Source organism: Elgaria multicarinata, chromosome 1, assembly GCF_023053635.1.
Source record: "Elgaria multicarinata webbii isolate HBS135686 ecotype San Diego chromosome 1, rElgMul1.1.pri, whole genome shotgun sequence".
Lineage (NCBI taxonomy): Eukaryota > Metazoa > Chordata > Lepidosauria > Squamata > Anguidae > Elgaria > Elgaria multicarinata.
The window spans coordinates 158069392-158092583 of NC_086171.1; the positions used below are offsets into that span (position 1 = coordinate 158069392).

The 23192-nt window shown below is 40.5% G+C and overlaps 1 protein-coding gene and 1 non-coding gene across 2 annotated transcripts in view; both read right to left on the reverse strand.

Annotated features, from left to right (window-relative positions):
• Positions 1–1247: 1247 nt before the first annotated feature.
• GNAI3 (G protein subunit alpha i3) overlaps positions 1248–23192 on the reverse strand; it is a 36457-nt gene continuing 14512 nt past the window's right edge. The window contains exons 2-9 of the mRNA XM_063140596.1: positions 21395–21437; positions 20563–20704; positions 17836–17993; positions 14528–14656; positions 8544–8673; positions 8066–8219; positions 2632–2841; positions 1248–2531 (exon numbers count right to left, since the gene is read on the reverse strand). Coding sequence (XP_062996666.1) covers positions 2651–2841; positions 8066–8219; positions 8544–8673; positions 14528–14656; positions 17836–17993; positions 20563–20704; positions 21395–21437 — 947 coding nt within the window. The 3' untranslated portion in view covers positions 1248–2531; positions 2632–2650. The remainder of the gene's footprint in view (positions 2532–2631; positions 2842–8065; positions 8220–8543; positions 8674–14527; positions 14657–17835; positions 17994–20562; positions 20705–21394; positions 21438–23192) is intronic.
• On the reverse strand, positions 12888–13023 carry LOC134413487 (small nucleolar RNA SNORA57). Its single transcript, XR_010026495.1, has one exon. It is a non-coding gene; the product is annotated as a small nucleolar RNA SNORA57 (small nucleolar RNA).

The window sequence follows — 23192 nt, forward strand, 5'->3', positions numbered from 1 at the left end:
CAATTTAATGTAGGAAATCAAAAAATAAACATGCATTAAAATGTAGATACTGTGTTATCTATTTGGAAAAATAGTTTTTCTTAAGAAATTCAAGTTTTATTTTTGTTTTCAAAAGCCACCTGATCCTTATCCATACAGTGTACACAGACCTTATAAGAACCAATGGGCCTCAGTGGATAATAATTGTAGTCGGAGAAACCTGAATTTGAAAATTTAGGTGAGTCAGAGACACACACCTGTATTTAGTGATTGCAATACTAAGAGTTGACTTTCATGTATGAAATTTTCACACAGCAACCCTCACACAGAGAGTCAGACTTGATCTCTAACAATGGATTTCAATTTAGACATTTAGCTTGCAATTTATCTACTGGTGGTATTGACCAGCTTTGCACCATCAGGGAGGGAAAATAAACCACCATGGCTTATTTTCCTACCTAATTACAATAATCATCCTTACTGGTTACGACTTGTCATGATGTCAGAACCTGCAACCCCAGAACCCATAGCGGAGTGTTCGTAAACCATCCTCGCTGCCCACCCTTGCCAGGTTCTATGCTCGCGGTGTGGTTTGTAAACCATTCCTGCCACCCACCCTTACCAGTTCCTGATGCCACAACAAGCCACACTCGGGGTAATTAGGCAGCACTGTGGTTTATTTTCCCTCCCTGATCATGTGAACCAGCCCAGTGTGTTCTAAACATGCTGTACGAAATCAGTTCTCACTGAGTGGTATTTGGCAAGTTACAATCTCAGTTCCCCATTTGACAAGTGAATACATCACCTTATAGCAGGGATGGGCAACTTATACCCCTCCAGATGTTTTGGTCTGCAACTGTCATCTGACCTAGCCAATGGTAAGAGATGATCAAAGTTGTAAGCCAGAACATCTAGAGGGCAACAAGTTGCCCATGCCTGCCTTACAGGGTCAATGTCTTACTATAATCTCCATATCTGTAACATCCTGCTAGGAAGAGAACATGAGAATTCTATCACTTTTCTGTTGTGATCATAAACATAATAATTGGTAACAAGTAGTCGCAGGATTTGAGATAGCAACTGTAATATCTTGTTGATATGACTTATATGGTAAGAACCAACAAACACACCTTGCCACCTTTTTCAGCCTTATTTGTATAAGCTATCTGTACTAACAGGATGGAATACTGGCATCAAAAGTCTTCAGAAACTAAGATACAAAAGCTCCACATCTATTGACATAATGTTCAGCAATACCAGATAGCTAATCCATTTAAGTAAAATCTTTATTTTCAGGAATTGGAAAACCAATTAAGAGGGACCGACAAAGACTTTGAGAACATTTCTAGATGTGGCTGCAATAAAGTTAAGAACATTAAGAATTTTAACTCACCATTTTAATATTGCCAATAACTACATCAGATTGAAACTGTACATGACAAATTGGGAAAGAGTCTCAATGTAATGGTTTCAGCAAAGAAATGTACTGACTCTGCTTAATAACATCACTACAGTAAAAACAATGGCAAACAGGAACTTGGCACCACATTTACAAAGTAAAGGCATGCTGTTGATACATTTTTGAAATCTCTGAAGACAAAAGGCCCTGGTAAATGCAGAACAAATTGCACCGTCTACAAAACTCCCCACTGGTTTAAGACCAAACACACACACACACACGCACAAATAATTAAGTGGTTGTTTAATTAGCTTTGTAGCAGCACATACTCTCCCCTCCAGTTTGGAATTTTACAACTCGCCTTTCTAACTGGAAGCCACATCAGGCATTTCATATAAGAAACAGATTTCAATCTGCTACAATAGTAGCACACTCAAGCGATTTGGTAATCAGCATAAACCAGGCTAACCCTCCCCAATCCATAAGTAAGACAAAACTTGTTACCCCCGCTAAAGGAAGTCTATCTTTTGGGGGAGGGAGAAAGCTTTACAATGTACATAGCAGAATGGTAACAAAGTATACATTAGAAGAAGCCATAGCTTTAGCCATAAGAATTCTAAGGCCCTTTTAAGTAGTTGCAGTAATATCAAGTTCTGACCATACCAAGTTTTAAAAACAAAAGGTTCCTGCTAAGAGGAATACTTTCTGCGTGATCTGGTCACATCATGTGCATAGTTAAGTGTTTGTTTTTGTTTGTTTTTAAAACAAGACCATTTGCAAATAAGGAAATAAAATTTAGTCAAGATATATTTTTGATGGAAAACCTTAAAAACAGAGCAATTGTGGCTTATTAAAGAAAGAAAGCTACATATTGAAGTTTTGCGATCTCAATTTCATAACAGCTGTACACATTTGAAACTATGCAATCCAAGTGATGCTTGGATGATCAAAAATCACACTTAACAGTAGTTCCATGTTTGAAGTCTAACTTCCGCATCCCATATCAATAAAAAGGTCCCTAGTACAGAAGATTGTGCTAAAGAATGCATGGATTTTGCATGCTGTTTTCATTCCCCAGTCCTGTTCATGCTTGCAGCTGTCCCATGAGGCAGCAAATAAACAGTCCAGTTTTTAAAACACCATATCCTGAAATCTGAAAGGAAAAAAAACCATTAGCTGAAGTGCATGTTATAGCCAGGCAAATGTTTACACAATGCTAAAGTTCAGAGTAGCTTCCTAAGTTCAAAATGTACCTTTTCCTGTCACTCTCTTTTAATAGAGTCCACATTCCTTCAGGTTGTTTTTAATTATTACATCTGTAACAGCATCAAAAACAAACTGCACATTCTTAGTGTCAGTGGCACATGTGAAATGGGTGTAGATTTCCTTGGTGTCTTTTCTTCGATTCAGATCTTCAAACTGACACTGAATGTATGCAGCTGCCTCTTCATATGTATTTGAACCTAGGGGGGGGGGAAAGTGACACATAAATTAAGAGCAGCCCTGACGGATCAAACCAAAGGCCTATCTAGAGCAGTATCTTGTATCTCACAGTAGCCAGCCAGATACATCTAGAAAGAACAAAAGCAGGATGAGAGGGCAACCACTCTCTCCGGCTGTTGTTCCCCAGCAAGAGGGCCACACTTCCTCCAATTCTGGAGATATACATATAGCCATCATGACTAGTAGACAAACATACGCTAACCCAAACCACTTCTCAAGGACTTTTGATCCACTGCATAGCTCTTTTGAAAAAGGAAGAATCACTGGCAATTACACTTGTTCCAAATGCACTATTTCAATTTGCGGTGATTAGAGACAACTCTTGTCAACATTGTTGGCTAAAGAAATGCTCATAGTCATAAGGAATAGTCTGAAGATACCCGATGTAGCTTCATCTCCAATGTTAAGGAGATCTGATGTTGGTTAATACCTAAGTGAAAGGTCACCCAGGAACCCATGCTGCTCTTAGCTACTTGGAAGAAGAATAGAATACACAAAACAGAAAATAAAGACCCAATTCATATTAGAAAAACAAAAGGGAATATGATAGAAGGATCTAATTATGTTATGAAGTAGATGGCCATGTGAGGAAAAGAAAGATGGGGATCTTTAGTGGAGATTTTAAAAACAAGGGCTGCCAACCAGAAAGTCATTAAGGTTCCATGGCCCAATCAGTGTTTTTTTCTTCTTCACACAACAGAATCCCACAGTGCATGGCAAAACCATTTTTGAAACTCAAGAGAATTTCATAAAAACCTTGCAAAGTGGCATAGAGATCAGCACTGCTCTTCAAAGAAATCATTGATGGGCATGTACACTCCTAAGCTTTCTGGACTACAGCCAAGTAGTGCTCACTGTAAAGTTTCAGTTCTCTTTATTCAAAAGCCCAATTCTATGATTTAAACTTAGACACCATCAGACAGACAACTCTTATAATTACATTCATGTACAAAAAGGCTTTCCTATGAAACAGTCTTGAAGGATTCTTATTACCAATACTCACTCACTGACAAGATATGTGGGCAATGATCCACAAATGCCCTCACTAATTACCATGATTCTTTTAACCTCACAAGTGTGATGCAGGTATCAGATGACTACTACTTGGGTTCAGACAAAGTGATAACCCACATTCAAGGGTTGACTATGGGTTGAGTGTGGGTTGTCATTGAACTGTGCATTGTTTGTTGAAATGGGGGCTATTGTGTTATCTGAACCCAATTGTGCTAACAATCCATGGTTTGTTAGAATGGCTGAACTCAGACAACACGATAATCCACGTTTCAACAACAGCCCATGGTTCAATGACAACTCACACTATCGTGTTGTCTGAACCTAGCCACTGTGTTGGTAGGCTTACAGCCAAATCCTTATGAAATGATAGGGGTTCTTAAAACGATTGATTTTAATGGACTTAAGCAAGAACTCTGCTTGGAAAATGGAGCTCCCTGCAGCATGGAAAGAATCAGGAACCACATTAGAAGGAAGCTTATTTGGCTTGGTACAGAAGTAGTAGCAACAGAAGGCAATCAAGGTAGGAAGTGGACCCAGAAAAAGTCGCTGTTTGCAGTACACGCACTCCCTTGCTTCACAAGCACACTGTACTGCCTAGAGATGAGTGCCAGCATCACTGCAAGTGTGTGACTAGTCCTGGGGTGGGTGGGGAGTCCATACAGAAAATTGACAGGAAGCAGGACAACCAGCAGGGTCTTCATTGCTGTTTCTGAAACAGTTACGTGAGTCTTACATGTACCTGAATTAAGTAATTAAATCTGGTTGGGGAGTAGTAGGATTATTATTTACTTTTAAAAAGGCACTGTTGCCTCCTCAACAGCACAATCGTATGCATATTTATCCTAAATGCAATCTAAACCTTCCATGAGAAAAAATGTTTACCAGCAGCAAGTGGCTTGGAACAGAAGAGTAGCAACCGAAGACAATCAAGGTAAGAAGGGAACCCAGAAAAAGACTATTTGCAATGCACAGGTTACTGCTGGGTAAATTTTCTTTGTTTCTTTAGTGCAAATAGTGCTGCAGTCAGTGGCCGCCCTTAGCAAGCACTAGGCATGAGAGAATGACCCTAAAAGCCACCCTCTTTCTTTGATGCTCAGACAGCTCAAAGAACAGGGATAAACCTCAAAAGTTGCTGAAGAAATGCTTTATTCATGAAAGCACTCCAATTTAATTGTACACCTAACAAATTTTGAATGTGAGCATTTTTCAGAAACAACCAAAACACATCTTTAACACTCACTATTTAAAAAATGGTGGATCTAATGTTGCATAAGAAGAAACCCACATATGTAATATGACTTTCAGACTTTCTCTTTCCCTTTACAGCCCCCCAAACATCTGCTCCAAAGTGCCTCCCCGACCTCCAAATCAGATTTTGAGGGTGCACAGAAGGTGGAGAGAGAATTGCCTCTGTCCTGGTCCCATCAACAGACATGGTTCCATCAATGAAAAAACTTAATTGTATTCCACTCCAATGATTCATAGATGCTTCTATTGAGTTCCCATGGCAGTATGAAGAGTGGTTAAAATGTAATCGTGTGAGGGTTATGAAGCCAAGCTACGATTTGTGGAGCCCTATATGGAGGGACATAGACTCAGCCTTGTACCAGTAGTTAGCAGCTATCATAACCAGGACTTGCTTAGTTGTGGGAAGAATATTTATTTATATTTATTTATTTTATTTATTACACTTAGATGCCGCCCCCATAGCCAGAGCTCTCTGGGCGGTTTACAGAAATTCTAAAATTGAGATAAAAACAAGTATACAAAATTTAAAATTTTAAAACACAGAACATACAAACAAAGCATTAAAAACCGTTAAAAAACTAAACATGTGGGTGATTAAGATGTGCTGCCATATGCCTGGGCAAAGAGGAAAGTCTTAACCTGGCGCCGGGAAGATAGCAGCGTTGGTGCCAGGCGAGCCTCGTCAGGGAGATCGTTCCATAGTCTGGGGGCCACCACCGAAAAGGCCCTGTCCCTCGTTGCCACACTCCGAGCCTCTCACGGAGTAGGCACCCGGAGGAGGAGCTTAGATGTTGAATGTCGTGACCGGGTATATTCATGTCGGGAGAGGCGTTCCGTCAGGTATTGTGGTCCCAAGCCATATAAGGCTTTATAGGTAAAAACCAGCACCTTGAATTGGGCTCGGAAACATACAGGCAGCCAGTGCAAGTGGACCAGAGCAGGTGTTATATGGTCGAACCTTCTGGTTCCCGAAATCAATCTGGCCACTGCATTTTGCACGAGCTGCAGCTTCCGAACCGTCTTCAAAGGCAGCCCTACGTAGAGTGCATTGCAGTAATCTAACTTGGAGGTTACCAGAGCATGGACAACTGAAGCCAGGTTTATCCCTGTTCAGATAGGGGCGTAGCTGGGCCACCAACCGGAGTTTGTAAAAGGCACTCCGTGCCACCGAGGTCACCTGAGCCTCAAGTGACAATGATGGATCTAAAAGAACCCCCAAGCTACGAACCTGCTCCTCCTTCAGGGTGAGTGCAATCCCATCCAGAACTGGTAGAACACACCCCATCCTGTCAGCGGAATCACCTACTAACAGCATCTCAGTCTTGTCTGGATTGAATTTCAGTTTATTAGCCCTCATCCAATCCATTGTCGCAGCCAGGCACAGGTTCAACACATCCACAGCCTCTCCTGCTGAAGATGAAAAGGAGAAATAGAGCTGCGTGTCATCAGCATACTGATGACAGCACACTCCAAAGCTCCGGATGACCGCACCCAGCGACTTCATGTAAATGTTAAACAACATGGGAGACAAAACTGACCCCTGCGGGACCCCATACTTGAGAGTCCACGGGGCCGAGTAATGTTCCCCAAGCACCATCTTCTGTATCCGACCCACCCAATAGGAGTGGAACCACTGCAAAGCAGTACCTCCCACTCCCAGCTCAGCAAGTCGTCCCAGAAGGATACCATGGTCAATGGTATCAAAAGCCGCTGAGAGGTCGAGGAGAATCAACAGAGTCACACTCCCTCTCCTGTCTTTCTCCTGACATAGGTCATCATACAGGGCGACCAAGGCTGTTTCCGTGCCAAAACCAGGCCTGAAGCCCAACTGAAATGGATCCAGATAATCAGTCTCATCCAAGAGTGTCTGTAACTGGCCCGCAACCACCCGCTCAAGGACCTTGCCCAGGAATGGAACATTTGCCACCGGCCTATAGTTATTAAGATTTTCCGGGTCCAGGGAAAGTTTCTTTAGGAGTGGTCTCACCACCATCTCTTTCAGGCAGCCCGGGGCCACTCCCTCTCGTAAAGAGTCATTAATCACTTCTCTGGCCCAGCCGGCTGTTCCATCCCTACTAGCTTTTATTAACCAAGAAGGGCAAGGATCTAGTACAGAGGTGGTCGCGCGAACCAGTCCAAGCACCTTGTCCACGTCCTCGAGCTTTACCAACTGAAACTCATCCAAGAAAACAGTACAAGCCTGCGCTCTGAATACCTCACTAGATTCAACTGCTATAACACTGGAGTCTACGTCCTGACGGATGTCAAAGATTTTGTCCTGGAAGTGCCTGGCAAATTCATCTAATAGCCCCCAAACAATTTCTGTGACAGAATGAATTCAAGCAAATAAGACACAGCCAGGTAGTGAGGAAGATTGCAGTGTTCGTTCTGAATTCATTAGAGAATAGGCATGCAGCTATTATCATCCCATAATAAATGGCATGATTACGGGATGACATTAGAGCACACTCTGCACCAGTTTCAGAAATGGGGCTATGGAAACTTTATTTTAATGATTTGAAAAAACAACCCCTTCTAATTTTCTTAGATATCTTTTATGAATTCTACAAGTTGAGTTTCTTATCATATATAATTAGTGAAAGGGCACAATTTGCAGTAAACACAATAATGTTAGATACCTGCTTCCATCAGAAAATAAAACCTTGGACAATAAGAAACAATATGAGATACTCATGACAGAAGGACTAGTAGTTAACAGAGCCAATTGTAGCCGAAGACTTCTCTGCTTTCACCTAATCAAAACTCTACTAGATAGACCTTTATATATTTAAAAGGCTGAATAGAGGATGGGCCCAGGAAGAAGGCAATGTACATATACAAGAGCGCACAGACATTAACCACCATGACCACCCCAGCAATCTGCCATTTTCATCCTATTGTTCCCATTAGTTTTTACCTTACCTGGATATTCTGGGTAGCAAATAGTTAGTGGACTCCTCCTTATCTTTTCTTCAAACAGATCTTTCTTGTTCAGAAAAAGAATGATTGATGTATCTGTGAACCACTTGTTGTTACAAATGCTGTCAAAGAGTTTCATACTCTCATGCATACGATTCTAGGGAAGGGGGGAAACACCACATTGAAAAGGCAGTATTGAAGGAACTTTATATAATTCCTACAGTTTGGCAAAGACTGATCACAAGAAGTCTCTGAATGCCTTTGCCAGCTTTTACTGCAGGAATTTGAGTATGCATACAAGAAAAGCTTGTTCTTACACCACTTTGAAACTTGGTTACCATTAGTAATTTTCAAGGCAGCCAAACAGCAAAACCTATTGAATTAAGCTTTCTTAAACAAGCTACAGAAAACTTACAGTTACTTTCTACCACAGTTCACATTATTCAGACTGTAACTAATATATAACTCTATGGCAACATACCATTTCTTCATCCTCAGCAAGCACAAGGTCATAATCACTGAGAGCTACGCAGAATATAATTGCTGTTACTCCTTCAAAGCAGTGGATCCATTTCTTACGTTCCGAACGCTGGCCGCCAACATCAAACATCCTGGCAGAAAGACAATGACTTGAAAATTATACTACACCAAAATGAAAGTGAAGTTACCTGTTCAGTGCCACTAAAAGCTCACAATAGGGGGTCCTTAAATAAGCTGGACAACCCTTGCCATTAGCAGAATCTATCATGCTGAAATTCACAAGGATACTCTTCTGACATTAAGCTTTTTTGCAAAACTGAAGCATGCTAATCTTTTCTACCAACAAACAACCACAAAGAAGCCTCTATTAATCAAAACTGTAATCAGTAAGCAAGAGCCGGACAAATCACTTATAATATTAGGACACGTTCCACTAGAACTAGTGTGTTTGTGTGAATACAATGCTCCCAAGGTGCACCATCTTCATCCTTCACTTAGTGCTATGATACTTGACAGGCTAATACAAATAACAGTAAAAGCCTCGCCTATAACTTGAGAAGATAGAGCAATAATGTAAGACAAAGTAAGTTCAGTTATGATAATTATGGATATCCTGACACTTGATCATGTGAAATATCAGCAGTAGTACCTCAGGCTAGAATGGGAGCCAATCTGGAATATAAGCAATGATCCGAGGTGGGTGGGGAAGTATTATCAATCTCTTTTAGTCAAAACCTGTATTGCAGACATTGTAAACTACTGACAATAGAGGGCATAATTTTGTCATCTTTAGTAACTTATTGATTCATGACTGCCTAGTCTTTCGTCACATGCTAAAAGATGATGGTCAGCATCTCCTAGCAGAGGCTTAAGGAGCTCACGATCTAGAACATCTCAAGGGCAACTGGATGCCTACCTCTGCAGTACAGCAAGGTATTCTGATATTGCAAGTTCCCTTAAGGCAGGGGTGCACAGCCTGCAAGCTGCATGAAGGGCTTGATGAAGCTTGCAGGACCCCACCACTTTTCTCCATAGACAAGCTGATCACAAGACTGTGGGGAGAAAAATCTAATAGTACTGCCATAATTGTGAACATGCTGGGGAATGGGAGAGGTAAAGCCTCCCCCAAACCCCAGTGATTGGAGTTTGCTGTTTTCCAGCCAGTAGGTGCAATGAAGAAACCATGATCTTGGCAGTGATCGCCTCTCCCATTCCACAGTGATGTGAAGATCTTTGCAGGCAGGGAAGTAAGGCATAAATCTCCCCATCCCTGCACACCTTGATGTGTGTGCATGGGGTTGGGTGGGGAAGGTATGCATCTGCCCCCCACCCCCACCCCAGCTGACACAGAAGTGGGCCCTTGGGGCCAAAAAAGGATGTGCACCCCTGGTTTAAATGGTTATGTACAAAACTACAGACCCAGATAGGAGAGAGTATACAGCCTTGTCTTATGGTAGAAAAGGAGTAATTTCAAGAGGAACGTGAATGGCCCAGCAAGCCAAACAGACACTAGATTCCATTAAGACTGTCTAATTTGGGGATTGCTTAAATTAAGAAACTTCTTAACAGACATGCTATACTGCCAAAAGTGCTTCAGGAACTCCTTAGAAATCATTAGACAAGCCATCATAGAATATCTGGCTTAATGTTTAACATTCCTAATACTGCAAAGTAAATGCTTTGGCCTTGAACCAGGGGTCCTCATGTTCTTAAAAATGCTGTATGTAGTTATATGTGCAGAAGCTGCTATGGGCAGATGTACAGATCATTAACAGACAGCCATTCACACCTATGTTCAGAAGCAGCTGTTTACATCTGAGTGTGAATAACTACACATTTTTGAATTTAAAAAGACTCTCCAGAGTTCCAATGGCACACCTAAGGTGTGCCCACTTACACATTCAGAAATGATATGGTGGTGGTACTTTTCCCTTCCATGCATGATGCTCTTCATCTTGCAGGACTGAGTTGGTTACATGCACAGAAATTAGAAAAATGAGTCTCTCTCCCATCCCCTCTATCAGTTTGTAAATAAGGCTATTTAATATACATAACAGATCCACTGCACAGATGCACAGACGAGTTCTGTTTACTTGTATTTGATCTCATCCAAATTTTGGATGTGCCTTTTATTAGTTAGGGATCAGATGTTTATCAACTTGCATGCACAGGGCAAAGAAGATTTCCTCACAACTTGATTAGGCTTGGGTGGGTGGGGGAGGGGAGGAGGGGGAGGATATAGGAAAAAGATCAAACAAAAGTGATAACTATACTGCTTTAAAACTATGTCTTAAACACATGCCACACACTACTCTGGTGGGCAGTTTTTAAATCAAAACAAGACATCAAGCTGCACTATAATTTACTACAGTTTTTAGACTACTTAGTATGCTGCATACTAAAGGCAATTTGTAGCAAAAAATTCATACATCAGAATAGGCAAGAGGCCAAGCAGCTCCAAAAGAACGTATTATTTAAGAGACTCATTTAAACAGAAGTTGGGGGGAAATTAGAAATACTTGGCAAAGCTTAGCTTCTTTGTTTTAATAAGAAACCTGTATTAGCAACTCCCAAGATATTCCAATTTTACATATGAAGAACCAAGACTTGAGATAACCATAGAGGCACTGCGTGGCTATGGCAGGGATGGGCAACCTTCAGCCCTTGAACTAACTTCAAAAGCCCTTGGCAAGTGGCCAGTTTAGACCTCGGGCAAGAAAGATCTATCTCTCCTAGGCAGCCTGCTGGGAGTGATGGGGGGGGAATAGCCCCACCTACATATATGCACCTACAGTGTATGCTTTTAGACGCCAGGTGGGTTAGATGGAACAACTATTAGGTGGATTCACAGTTGGCTACAGAATCGGACTCAAAGAGTACTTATCAATGGAACCTTCTCAAACTGGGGAGAGGCAACGAGTGGGGTACCGCAGGGATCAGTCCTGGGCCCAGTGCTCTTCAACATTTTTATTAATGATTTGGACGAGGAGGTGCAGGGAACGCTGATCAAATTTGCAGATGACACAAAATTGGGTGGGATAGCTAATACCCTGGAAGACTTCAAACTTCAAAGTGATCTTGATAGGCTGGAGTGCTGGGCTGAAAACAACAGGATGAAATTTAAAAGGGATAAATGCCAAGTTGTACATTTAGGAAATAGAAACCAAAGGCACAGTTACAAGATGGGGGATACTTGGCTCAGCAATACTACAAACGAGAAGGATCTTGGAATTGTTGTAGATTGCAAGCTGAATATGAGCCAACAGTGCGATATGGCTGCAAGAAAGGCAAATGCTATTTTGGGCTGCATTAATAGAAGTATAGCTTCCAAATCATGTGAGGTACTGGTTCCTCTCTATTCGGCCCTGGTTAGGCCTCATCTAGAGTATTGCGTCCAGTTCTGGGCTCCACAATTCAAGGACGCAGACAAGCTGGAGCGTGTTCAGAGGAGGGCAACCAGGATGATCAGGGGTCTGGAAACAAAGCCCTATGAAGAGAGACTGAAAGAACTGGGCATGTTTAGCCTGGAGAAGAGAAGATTGAGGGGAGACATGATAGCACTCTTCAAAGACTTGCAAGGTTGTCACACAGAGGAGGGCCAGGATCTCTTCTCGATCCTCCCAGAGTGCAGGACATGGAATAATGGACTCAAGTTAAAGGAAGCCAGATTCCAGCTGGACATCAGGAAAAACTTCCTGACTGTTAGAGCTGTGCGACAATGGAATCAGTTACCTAGGGAGGTTGTGGGCTCTCCCACACTAGAGGCCTTCAAGAGGCAGCTGGACAAGCATCTGTCGGGGATGCTTTAGGGTGCATTCCTGCATTGAGCAGGGGGTTGGACTCGATGGCCTTGTAGGCCCCTTCCAACTCTGCTATTCTATGATTCTATGACCTTTTTATTCTCCCAGCATTTTAACAGTCTATAAATACATTTTAACTTGGTGTTTTAAATTTGTAATTTTGCATTGTTGCTGTTTTTATTTGGTTGAGCTTTTATATTGTATTTTATAGTATGGTTTTATACTGTTGTTTTATACTTTGAACGTTTTTAATTTTTGTGAACCGCCCAGAGCGCTCCGGCTATTGGGCGGTATTAGAAATGTAATAAATAAATAAATAAATGGGTGAGGTCTTGCCCCACCCACATAAGATTTTTTAAAGTTGTCTATATTTTACTTACGTACTGTATTTCTCATGAGAAGCACTGTGTAGGATGTATCATTTCTAAATCTTATAAGTCACTCTCTGCAACCAATGGAATCCCCTTTCGAGAGGCTCCAGGTTTTAGAACATGCTACAGCCTCATCATGTGCAGTAATGTACTGAACAAAAAGGCAATACAGCCCTTTGTCCCAGTGCTTGAAGATAGAACCACCAGATGGCAAAGCCGCTGGCATTGAAGACCTTGGGTGGACACTCATTTACCTACAGACATTACAGAGTTGGGCAATGCAAGACCCAGGCCTGCAAAGAAAAGGAGGCATGCTGACTTCAGCCCCTGAGGGAATGTGGTCCCATGACAGAAAAATGGTTCCCCACCCATACTTTAAGGAAAGTAGAGGGAGAAGGATTTGAACTTTGGTTTCCAAAGTCCAATGCTTGATTCACTAGAATACACTTTTTTCCCCCTGCGTTCACATAATACTTTTAGCATACGGATGTTATAGACCTTGTCTCAATATTTATATATATATATGGATCATTATTACCATTTTGCATATTTGAACAGAGGCTCAATTATGATAGTTTTTCAGAGGTCATTCTGTAATTGATTTGACTAACGCCCAGAACCAAACATAACACCCCACCTAATCTCAACTTCCATTGGTTTTAGATTTTGCTCAATCTTTGTAAAATATATTCACAAAACATTTATCAACATTACCACAATCAACTGGAAAAGTGCAATTAAAAGCCATAAGCAAGTGGACCTTGTCAAAAGAAATCCAAGCAAAAGTAGTAACTTATTTAGCTACATATAGAATTATTAAAATACTGCAAAAATGTAACTTTTTATCAAACTGCATTTGAGAACTAGTCTAAAGTAGAGCATATGATCTGAAATGAGCTTTTGTTTAGCTTTGTGGCAGGTGGTTCTAGGCTTCAGTGCATCCTTATGGCTGGCATGAAGGATAAGAGGCAATAGTGAGGAATGCATACTTAAAGGGATACTGACTAGTCCAGGCTAATTACACTGGGATAGGCACATGCTTGCAGGGCAGGGCTCCCTACAGTTTCCTAGTTCATACCTCACAGTGTCTAAAACCTTTGATTTCCACAAAGGCATCTTGCACCAGGAGGAAATGTGAGCACTTGCCAGCCCCACTCATTCCACATGGTATGTTTTTACAAAGGCGTGGGACATCCACACCTGATGGTATGTCACCTACGCCTGACTTAAAAGTCAGTCTGTGTGTATTCCAATGGCAAATACACAGCTCCTGTCCTACAACAAGCACTATTAATGGCAAGCATTTTATCACCTGTGCATGCTTCCCTGCCAATGTTCAGTACTACTGGCTGGTTAGTACCATCTCTACAGTTTTGCTGAGAAAGCCATGCACAATTCAGAGAGCCACGTTAATTTCAGCTCCGATTGCAACACAGGAAAATAAATGCATGGCAAATTGGAAAGTCTCTATGGTGGGTTTTATCTTTTAACCTTCCAATGAAGAATATAAAACAGTAGCCAGTATCCTTTTAGTATATATGCTCCTGTAAAGCAAGGGTTCAGTACCTGCATCTGTGATCCCAACATAAAAGCAGCTGAAAAGAATAAAACAATGAAAATAAAAAAGTGAACTGATACCAAGTATCTCCAATAAGAACTGAAATTAATAACAGAAATATTGCATTATATGAAGCCAGAGTCAAATTAAGCCTACATCACACATACAGAAAAAGCAGTACATTTTACACCATACCCCAAAGAAATTGTAGCGTGATAGTATACATAATTTGCACCTTGCAGCCCACATTACTCACTTGAAGTACAAGTCCTTGAAGGTGAAGTGTGTTTCTACAATGCCTGTTGTTTTCACTCTGGTTCGCAGAACATCTTGTTGGGTTGGAATGTAGCTCTGCTGGGATATTCTGTCCAAGTCATTAAGGTAGCTAACCGGGGGGGGGGGGGGGGAGCAGAGAGAAATTCATTCTTAGTCCAAGAGAGCAGATAAAAGATATATTCCTATGAACAAAGATGTCTCCAGGAATTATCCTTAGATCACCTTATTCTCGAATAGATAAAAATTTAAAATTCTCCTCTGCCAGGATCTCATGTCAGTAATATAATGGTTGAGTACTGGAAAATGAGCTCCAGCTATACACCGATTCCATGTTAATATATCACCTAGTTTTCAGCCAAATTTAAATTGGAGGCAATGAACTTTTCTGGATTCTTTATGGGACCCCTACACTAAGAGCTGCCTTAAAATGTACTTTGTAAAATGGAGGCTCAATAATTTCCAAAAACAATGAGCAACACTCACGTGATAATTCACTAGTTTTAGAGCAGTCAGTAAATGCAATAGCTTGGTCTAAAGTATCCCCTAGTCCAATCACCATTTTAGAACGTAGAGTCCTCAGGGTAGAAATTTGAACAAGACTTGAAACTGGATTCCTACATCCAATCCTAACACACTAGCTACTATATAGTACTAGGGCTCCAGCCTATGTTTTCCTACTTCAGAAGGATTTCATCACTGCAGTTTCTTTAGTTACTACATTTTTACTCAACCTTTTAGTGGACAGCCCCTTCATTCCACACCCTCTTGTTTCTATGAAGTTGTCCAATTCATAAGATAGCTTTAAATAAAGAGCACAATTGTTATTTGAGATGCCATCTCTTTGCTGAGACATATTCTTGAATAGGGTTCTGATGTTAACTAACTTCATTTGGAGAGGGAAGTGTTTACTGTCTCAACTTATTGTGATGAAAAAAAAAATACTTCTGCTATGAAACAAAGATTGTTGTCAACCCATACTAGATAAATTAGATCTATGTAAAATAACACTAAAATTTTATGGTAGCTTACATTGTTACATCGTTTATTTAATACCTTGCCTTTCTGCCTATATGGAACCACATTAGAAAGGAGAGCACAGTATCCTGCTTTTATATAAGGCAATAGAGAAGCCACCTGAAACTAAAACCGAAATGCAAGTCAATTAAATGGCAACTCCGGACAACTGGCTCTAAAGCAAAATGATGGTAGAAGAATGCAAGAAGAAGTCCTGAGAACAGTTAACAGTTCAGTTTTGATAACAAGAACCAGTGAATTATTTAAACAGATGCTACACTCCCCCAATGAGGGAAAGCATAGTCATTTGCATACGGTGTTGTCAGGTTTCAACAGCAAGCTTTGTGGGAGTAAAATTGGTTTAGCTCTATTTCAGCTGGCACTGCAAAGAGCTGATTTAGCACGTATTGACCACCAAGGAATTAATACTTTTTTTTGTCCATGTGCTATGACGTTTTTATACATCAGTGGATTCTAATGGTAATAGAATTTTTTATTAACTACAAATTTTATTTATTTATTAAATTATTACATTTCTATACCGCCCAATAGCCGGAGCTCTCTGGGCGATTCACAAATTAAAGTATCTAGATCCTAAAACTCTCCACAAAAATCTTGGTTAAATCACTGGATTTTTTTTTAAAAAAAATCATTCCAAATATATAAAATACTTCTTTAGCTTTTCTCCTAAAAATAAGGGAGCCTAGCTCCATCACACATTCCACCATAGCAATTGTGGCAAACTACTACACAGAAGCGGGTTGCTCTGTGGAAAAAAGCATTTGCACAGCAATGCCCAAAGTAAGTCATTAAGCAGACACATGCCCCATAATCCAAGGCAATCTTATACTGCTGTTACAGGTGTAAATGGCTTCTTTTGTTGTGTCTTCAGTTAAATAAATGTAAACAGTGTCAAGACAGCACAGAGGTGTTGCATAAATTATGGGTTGGATCGAAAGAAAAGCTTGAGGGATGAGGCTGGCAAAAGATTACTTTCCCACACCCAAGCTACTGGAAAAGCCTCTCTGAACACTGGGTGGAGGCACCTTTGAGTGGAGTTTCCACTCCCCAAAGGTGTCTCCACCTAATTTTCAGGGGGACCCCTTCACCCTCAGACCCCTGTGCCATAACCCACCCGATTTAGCAGGGTGCCTCAGCCCATGGAAAAGGTTTAATTGGGAGGGGGGCTGCCAGGACGGGCTGTTTTTCTTGATCCAACCCTATAGCAATAGCCCAATATTCTAAGAATGTTAATAGAAGTTCTGAAACGAAACAGTAGGCCCAGTAAGGTCCACAAAAGCCACTTTCTTGAAGCAGGAAAATTAACATATGCTTGCAGTGGGGGGAGCAGCAATTGAAGAAATGTTCCTCTATTAATTAATATCATTAATTATACATCTCTGCTCATTATCCTGTGTCATTTTTGTGCTTCTAATACGGGGATGGGAAATCTGTGGCTCTCCTGATGTTATTGGACTACAACTCCTATCAGCTCTGATCAGGACTGATCAGAAATGGAAAACATTGGTAGGGCCACAAGTCACCCACTACTATTTCTAGCACTATAGATTTCAAACTGCTCTCTAATAAATCTCACTAAATAGAGAACAAAAATATAAATACCCTCATGGTGCCTTAAAGACTAACCAATTTGCTATGGCATAAATTTTAATGGACTTGAGTCCATTTCAGAAGACGCATGAAGCCTTGTCCCAAGTTGGTAGGATACCCCTATGGAAGTTGTTAGATTTAAACTATCTGAAACTCCCAAGTTCAGTCAAGACAAAACAAATATGGACAATTTGTGAGATGACATTTTTACCAAAAAAGGAAGGATCAGTACCACTTTGTTCTGCAGTGCACATCAATTCCAAGAGGGAGATCTCAAGAGTGCCATTAAAAACAGATTGCCCAGTTTCCATTTTAGCAGATAGCGAAAGTGAGTGTTGTTGGGATTGACAGCTTAGCCCTTTCCTTTGACCCAGAGCCTGCTTTGATCAACTAAGCATAATCCATGGAATCTTCAAAGGCAGGCCTCCATTAACACTCCAGTTTACCAATCTTAAGGAATTCTGCCGAAATGCATTTTTATATCCTCACACTGAGAGCTTCCCCACAGCCTTTTGAGAAATTCGTTAGAAGTACTCATTCGTGCCACAATAACTCTGTAAAATAAATAACAGTTCTGAAAAGTCAAATACAGTGCTTATGAGAGTGGTTAAGAAAATGAAGTCACCTGTCAAAGTGCTTAAAATCTATAAAAAGGCTTCTTACTAAGATGCAGAATCATTAAGCTGATATTCTCTTGATCTGCTGAAGCAGGCTTGAACCCCAGGATCTCTCCATAACCGTTTAATCACTCCTGCTAGTTCAGGAGTCATGACTCCCTCCTCTGCACTTCCTGCTAGTACAAACAACTGGCGGGCATCATCCTGCAGGAAAAGATAAATTAAATATTGCTGTTATCATGTGCAGTAACTTAACTTCAAGCATTGGAAAAACTGTTTTTCAGTTACAGTTTACAATGGTTTGGTAGACACACAACCAGTGGTCTTTTCTTCCCTGAAAGGTTCTGCAACAAAACAGCCAGCTGCTAATTGCAGAAACCATTATTTGGTGCATACCACAGAGTTCACATAACAGGGTGTGCTAGTCTGAACAATCAGAAAGAAGGCAAATCTATTATTAAACTCACTGACTGCAATAAGAATTGCAAGTGCTAAAAATTAATAATGCTTATGAAAATAAAAAATCTCAATAAAAACAGATAATAAAAGCTGCAAAACTAGTAGCTTAGCACTGTTAAACAATGTCAGACAAAATGGATTTTCAGATAGTGAGAGATTAAGGAAATGAAACTGGAATTTTTGAAATAAAAGCTTCATCAACCTTCATAACATGCCATTATCAAAAGTCATGGATAATTAAAATTTTAAGGTCTCTCAAAAACTGCCACAATCTATCACTGTGCTCAAAAAAGGGAGAAATGACCGATATACAGGAAGTCAAATTATCATCTCATTTGTTTTGTTGAAAATTAATCTGAAAACAATTCAGAATAATTGCTTAGCGTGTACCTACTTTCTAATGAAACCTACATTTTTGAATATGTATTAAGGTTATATTAACCAATAATGTACTTCTACTAAAAATATTAAATAGAATCTTCCTTACTAGCAATTTAAACTGTGATTTAAATCATTAAAATTGAGTCCTTCAGAGAAGCTATTTAAATCATGATCAAATTTAAATCAATTTAATTCATGATTTAAATCAATCTGATTTAATCAAATCATCCCTGCTGTAGAAGCACTGCTTCAACCATAAGATTTCACAATAAACATGTTGACTGAGTTCAGACAACATGATAACCAATGGTGGTTTAAATAGTCGACAGTTGTTTATTTAACCCACCATGAGTTATTGTGTTGTGTGGAGGGAGTTTGTTAACCAAAGGTTGGTTATTTGGCTGAAATAACCAATGCAATTAACCAACACTATGCAGAGCTGGCTATTTTAACAACCATTGGTTATCATGTTGTGTGGTGGGTACTGTTGGTTATTTCCTCATCGGTTATTTCATCAGCCACAGAGTGGCAAGGCAAGAGTGGTCCAAGCATTGGCTGCTGCTCTAGTCCAGCTGGCAGGATAGATTTTCGGCAGAAATGGTTGATGGGATACTAGCAGGAGGACTGATGGGGAGAGAGGGCGGGGGATGAGTGAGTCAACTCAGCGTGGACTAATAGACAACTCAATGCTGATCCTAATCCACACCACGGTTGATTATTTTATTTATTTATTTATTTATTTATTATTAAAACATTTGTATCCCACCCTATATCACAAGGATTTCACGGCGGTGTACAGGTAAAATCATACAAACAATATAAAACAACACATATACACTGCTAAAAACAAATAAAACCATCAATAAGCTAAAACCAATATAGAATTTAAAAAACAGTAAAACCAATTAAAACAATGAATAGGTTTTGTGAATGTAGCCATCAAAGGCTAAAGCCATGTCTTAACTTGGGGCTGAAATGAAGCCAGTGCTGGTGCCAGTTGAGCCTCCAAGGGGAGGGCATTCCACAGCTGGGGTTCCACAACAGAGAAAGCCCTCTCCCACATCCCACCATAGTATATATCTCACATTGATGGGGCACGAAGAAGGGCTCCTCCAACAGATCTCAAGTCTCAGGCCAGAATATATAGGGAGAGAGACCCCCTCAAGTATCGCTGTCCGAAGCTGTTTAGGGCCTAATTGTCATTACCAACACCTTGAATTCTGACCGGAAGTGTATAGGCAGCCAGTGCAATTCCTTTAAGACCGGTGTTATATGGTCTCTGTGAGATGTACCGGTCAGCAGTCTATCATGTTGTGTGGGTAGTATCCCCCTAGATAAACAACTGTTGGTTGATTCCCCCAATGTTGACTATCGTGTTGTCTGAATGCAACCTCTGAGTAAGCTCACACAGGGAAGCTTACATAAGATAATAATTTAAAAGCAATTAAAAACAATAAAAATAAAAGCAGAAAAAAGACAGCGTAGAATGGATTAAAAAGTTAATTAAAAGCCTGTATAAAATTTAAAAGTCTTTGCCTAATGCTGAAAAGACAAACAGGCACCAAGCAAACCCCTGCAGACAGCATTCCCTAAATGGGGCACTAGAGATCCTATGACTATTTTCCAGTCACCACCTGCCTAACCTCCAAAACATTAACCCAGAGAAGGACTTCAGAGGAAGATCATAATGTGTAGGCAGGTTCATGCAAGAGTCCTTCATGTATCCTGGCAACACCAAAGTAATGGTAACAAAACACTCAAAGCAGAGTGTTAACTCCTCTTCACACATTATAATGCAAACCACTATTTTGTATTTATGTATATTTCCACTACCAATTTCATGGTTAACATGTACTTCAAAACCTCATTATCATAATTTCCAGTACTATCAACATTATCATAATTTCCAGTACTATCAACACAACATACTTACAGCTCTGGCAACTTCACCAAAGTCTATCTTTAGTCTTCCCATTGCTCTAATTATTGCAATGATAGATTGAATAGTATTGCTGTAGACAACCACTTTATACTGCTTGCATTCTTCCTCTGAATAGCCATCCTCATGAATGATTCTGGAAAATAAATAAATCTTAACCAGTTATGTGGCAGGTCCAGAGCAGGGAAATTCCCACTCAGCCATGAAGCTCACTGGGTGACTGAGTTGTCGTAAGTATAAAAGGGAGAGAAAAGAATCATGCATACTTTCGTGAGTTTGCTGAAGGAAGGGCAGGATAAAATTGTAATAAATAAATTAGAATTTCTTACATCTATATAAACATATTGGCTTTGATTCAAACTACTGCCCTCAAACTGTGGCCTTCTTGCCTCCTCTTCCTTCTACAGCCCTGTGCTCTCCAAAAAGTTGCCTCTTAAGATTAAAGGACCCTTCAAAATGATTTAGAAAGTGGCATAGTCTTCAGCAGGAAGGACAAACCAGAAAAAATACAAGGGGAGTGGGTGGGGTGCTTGCACTAGCAGAAGACACTTCCACTTTTGCAAAAGGCCATTGGATTTCAGCAAATGAGTACAATTCATTTGCACTCTGGGCACACCACCCACAGAGGATCTTAACATAGCTCAACTGCTTTCTATTTCCCCTCTCCTCACACCAACAAGTGTGATGTTACAGGAAACAGAGATGCATACACTTTCCATTCTTTGCAATGCCCACAAGACCCTCTGGATGCAGACACTGTGCCAGTAATGCAAGTGGACTGCATACATATTGTGTATCAGTCTAAAATACATGCTATTTTACTTACTTCATCTGCTTCACGATGGTACTTTTACCAGATTCACCAGCACCTATGAAAAAGCAAAACAAATTGGCGTTAATTTGATGTGGCAGTTGGGAAAACAGAATTAAATTGAAAAATGTCAAAAAATTTAAAAAAGAAATTCCTATATCTACCAATTGTTTCAAAAGCATCTAAGCACCAGTACAATTTAAATTCCTATGCTGCTTAGGAAAGGCTACAAGCAATCTGCAGACAGTTTAATCCTGAGTGTAAATCCTGACCTCTAAACTAGGGCTGTGTATGGCTTCGGATCCGAATCGTGAATCGGGGTGATTCGGAGGGCTTTGAAACAGATCTGAAGTGAATCAAAACAGATCTGAATTGGTCCAAAGCGAATCGGCATGGTCCAAATAGATTCGGATTGATTTGGATATTTTTTCCAAGCACAGACAACCTGTCTGTGCTTGCAATGTTTCTTTTGTTAGAGTAGGAAGGGGGAGGAGGAGTTGGAGGGGCAAATTGGCTGTTAAGTGACAGCTTCATCTCCCAATCCTCCTGAAGTCTCCCAATTCTCTCCAGTAGCCTCCAATCACAATGGTGGAGGAGGGCTTAAGGACAATCAGGAGATCGAGCTTCCGTCACCCTTGCTCATTGTGGGTTAGACTTGGTAGACTTGGTAGAAGTAGGGTATTTGGGGCTGGCTAGTTTAGGTTTTTTGTTGGTGTGTGTTTTGGGGTGTTGGTACTTGGAACTTTCTTGAGCCTTCCCCCTTCTCTTACTGTTATCTCTTTCCTCTACTTCTCTTTCTGCTTGTCTTTTACATATATTCTTCTAGTGGTTAGCCTTTAGTGTGTTTCTTCCAATCCTTTCCCCCTTCCTTCCCCTTCCTCTATTTTTCCCTTAAAAAAGCAAACTTTACCAGATGGTTACACAAATACCACTGCACCAATCTCTCTTGAATTTGGAAGACATGAACATCTCCAGTCTCTAAAAGGTATCCAGATTGTATGTTTGTATCATGAAAAATGAACAAGTTATAGCACTTTGCTTTGAGTAGTTTCCCTAAAAAAAGCAAAGTTACCAGATGATTGCATCAATACCACTGCACCAATCTGTCTGAAATTTGGCAGATTTGATCACCCCCACAGCATCTATAAGGTCTCCAAACTTCATGTTTGCATCATGAAAAAGTTATAGGCAGTTCTTTTTTCCAATGCAAGTCTATGGGAAAATGAGAAATCTGAATCTCGATTCGGATTTGAATCGAATCAAATCAGGTCAGAAGCAGGCGGTCTGTGCACAGCCCTACTCTAAATTATGCATTTGAATTCTTTATGCATATAGCTGGGATACTTATACAGGCATACAGGATTACCCATCGCCCATCTATCAGAATTCTCATACCCCCTGCAGGAAAACATTATTTATCTCCCAAAGAAAGGCTATTTATTAATCTTGCACCTAAATACCAAGCGCTTGAAATGTATAAAACACTTGAAGAATTCTCTTTCCCATCATGTGTATATGGCACAAGACAGGTACATGCACACATCGCGCAACAGTGTATACTCAGGTGCATGCAATTTCCTACATGGAAGGGATATCCTTATACAAAATTTATGAGACATTAAAAACCTAGTTGGAGCGAGGAGGGTGGCATTTTCAGAAGATGAAGTGTGCGTTTAATGCGTCTGTGGGTGAGTATGTGAAAGTGTGTTGGGGGTGAGAGAGAGTTAAATGGCTTCTGGGCAATCACAAGGTTAAGCCACATGCCAGCAGTGTGGTGGCCTTGCCCACTGCTAACATGTGGCCCCTAGCATGC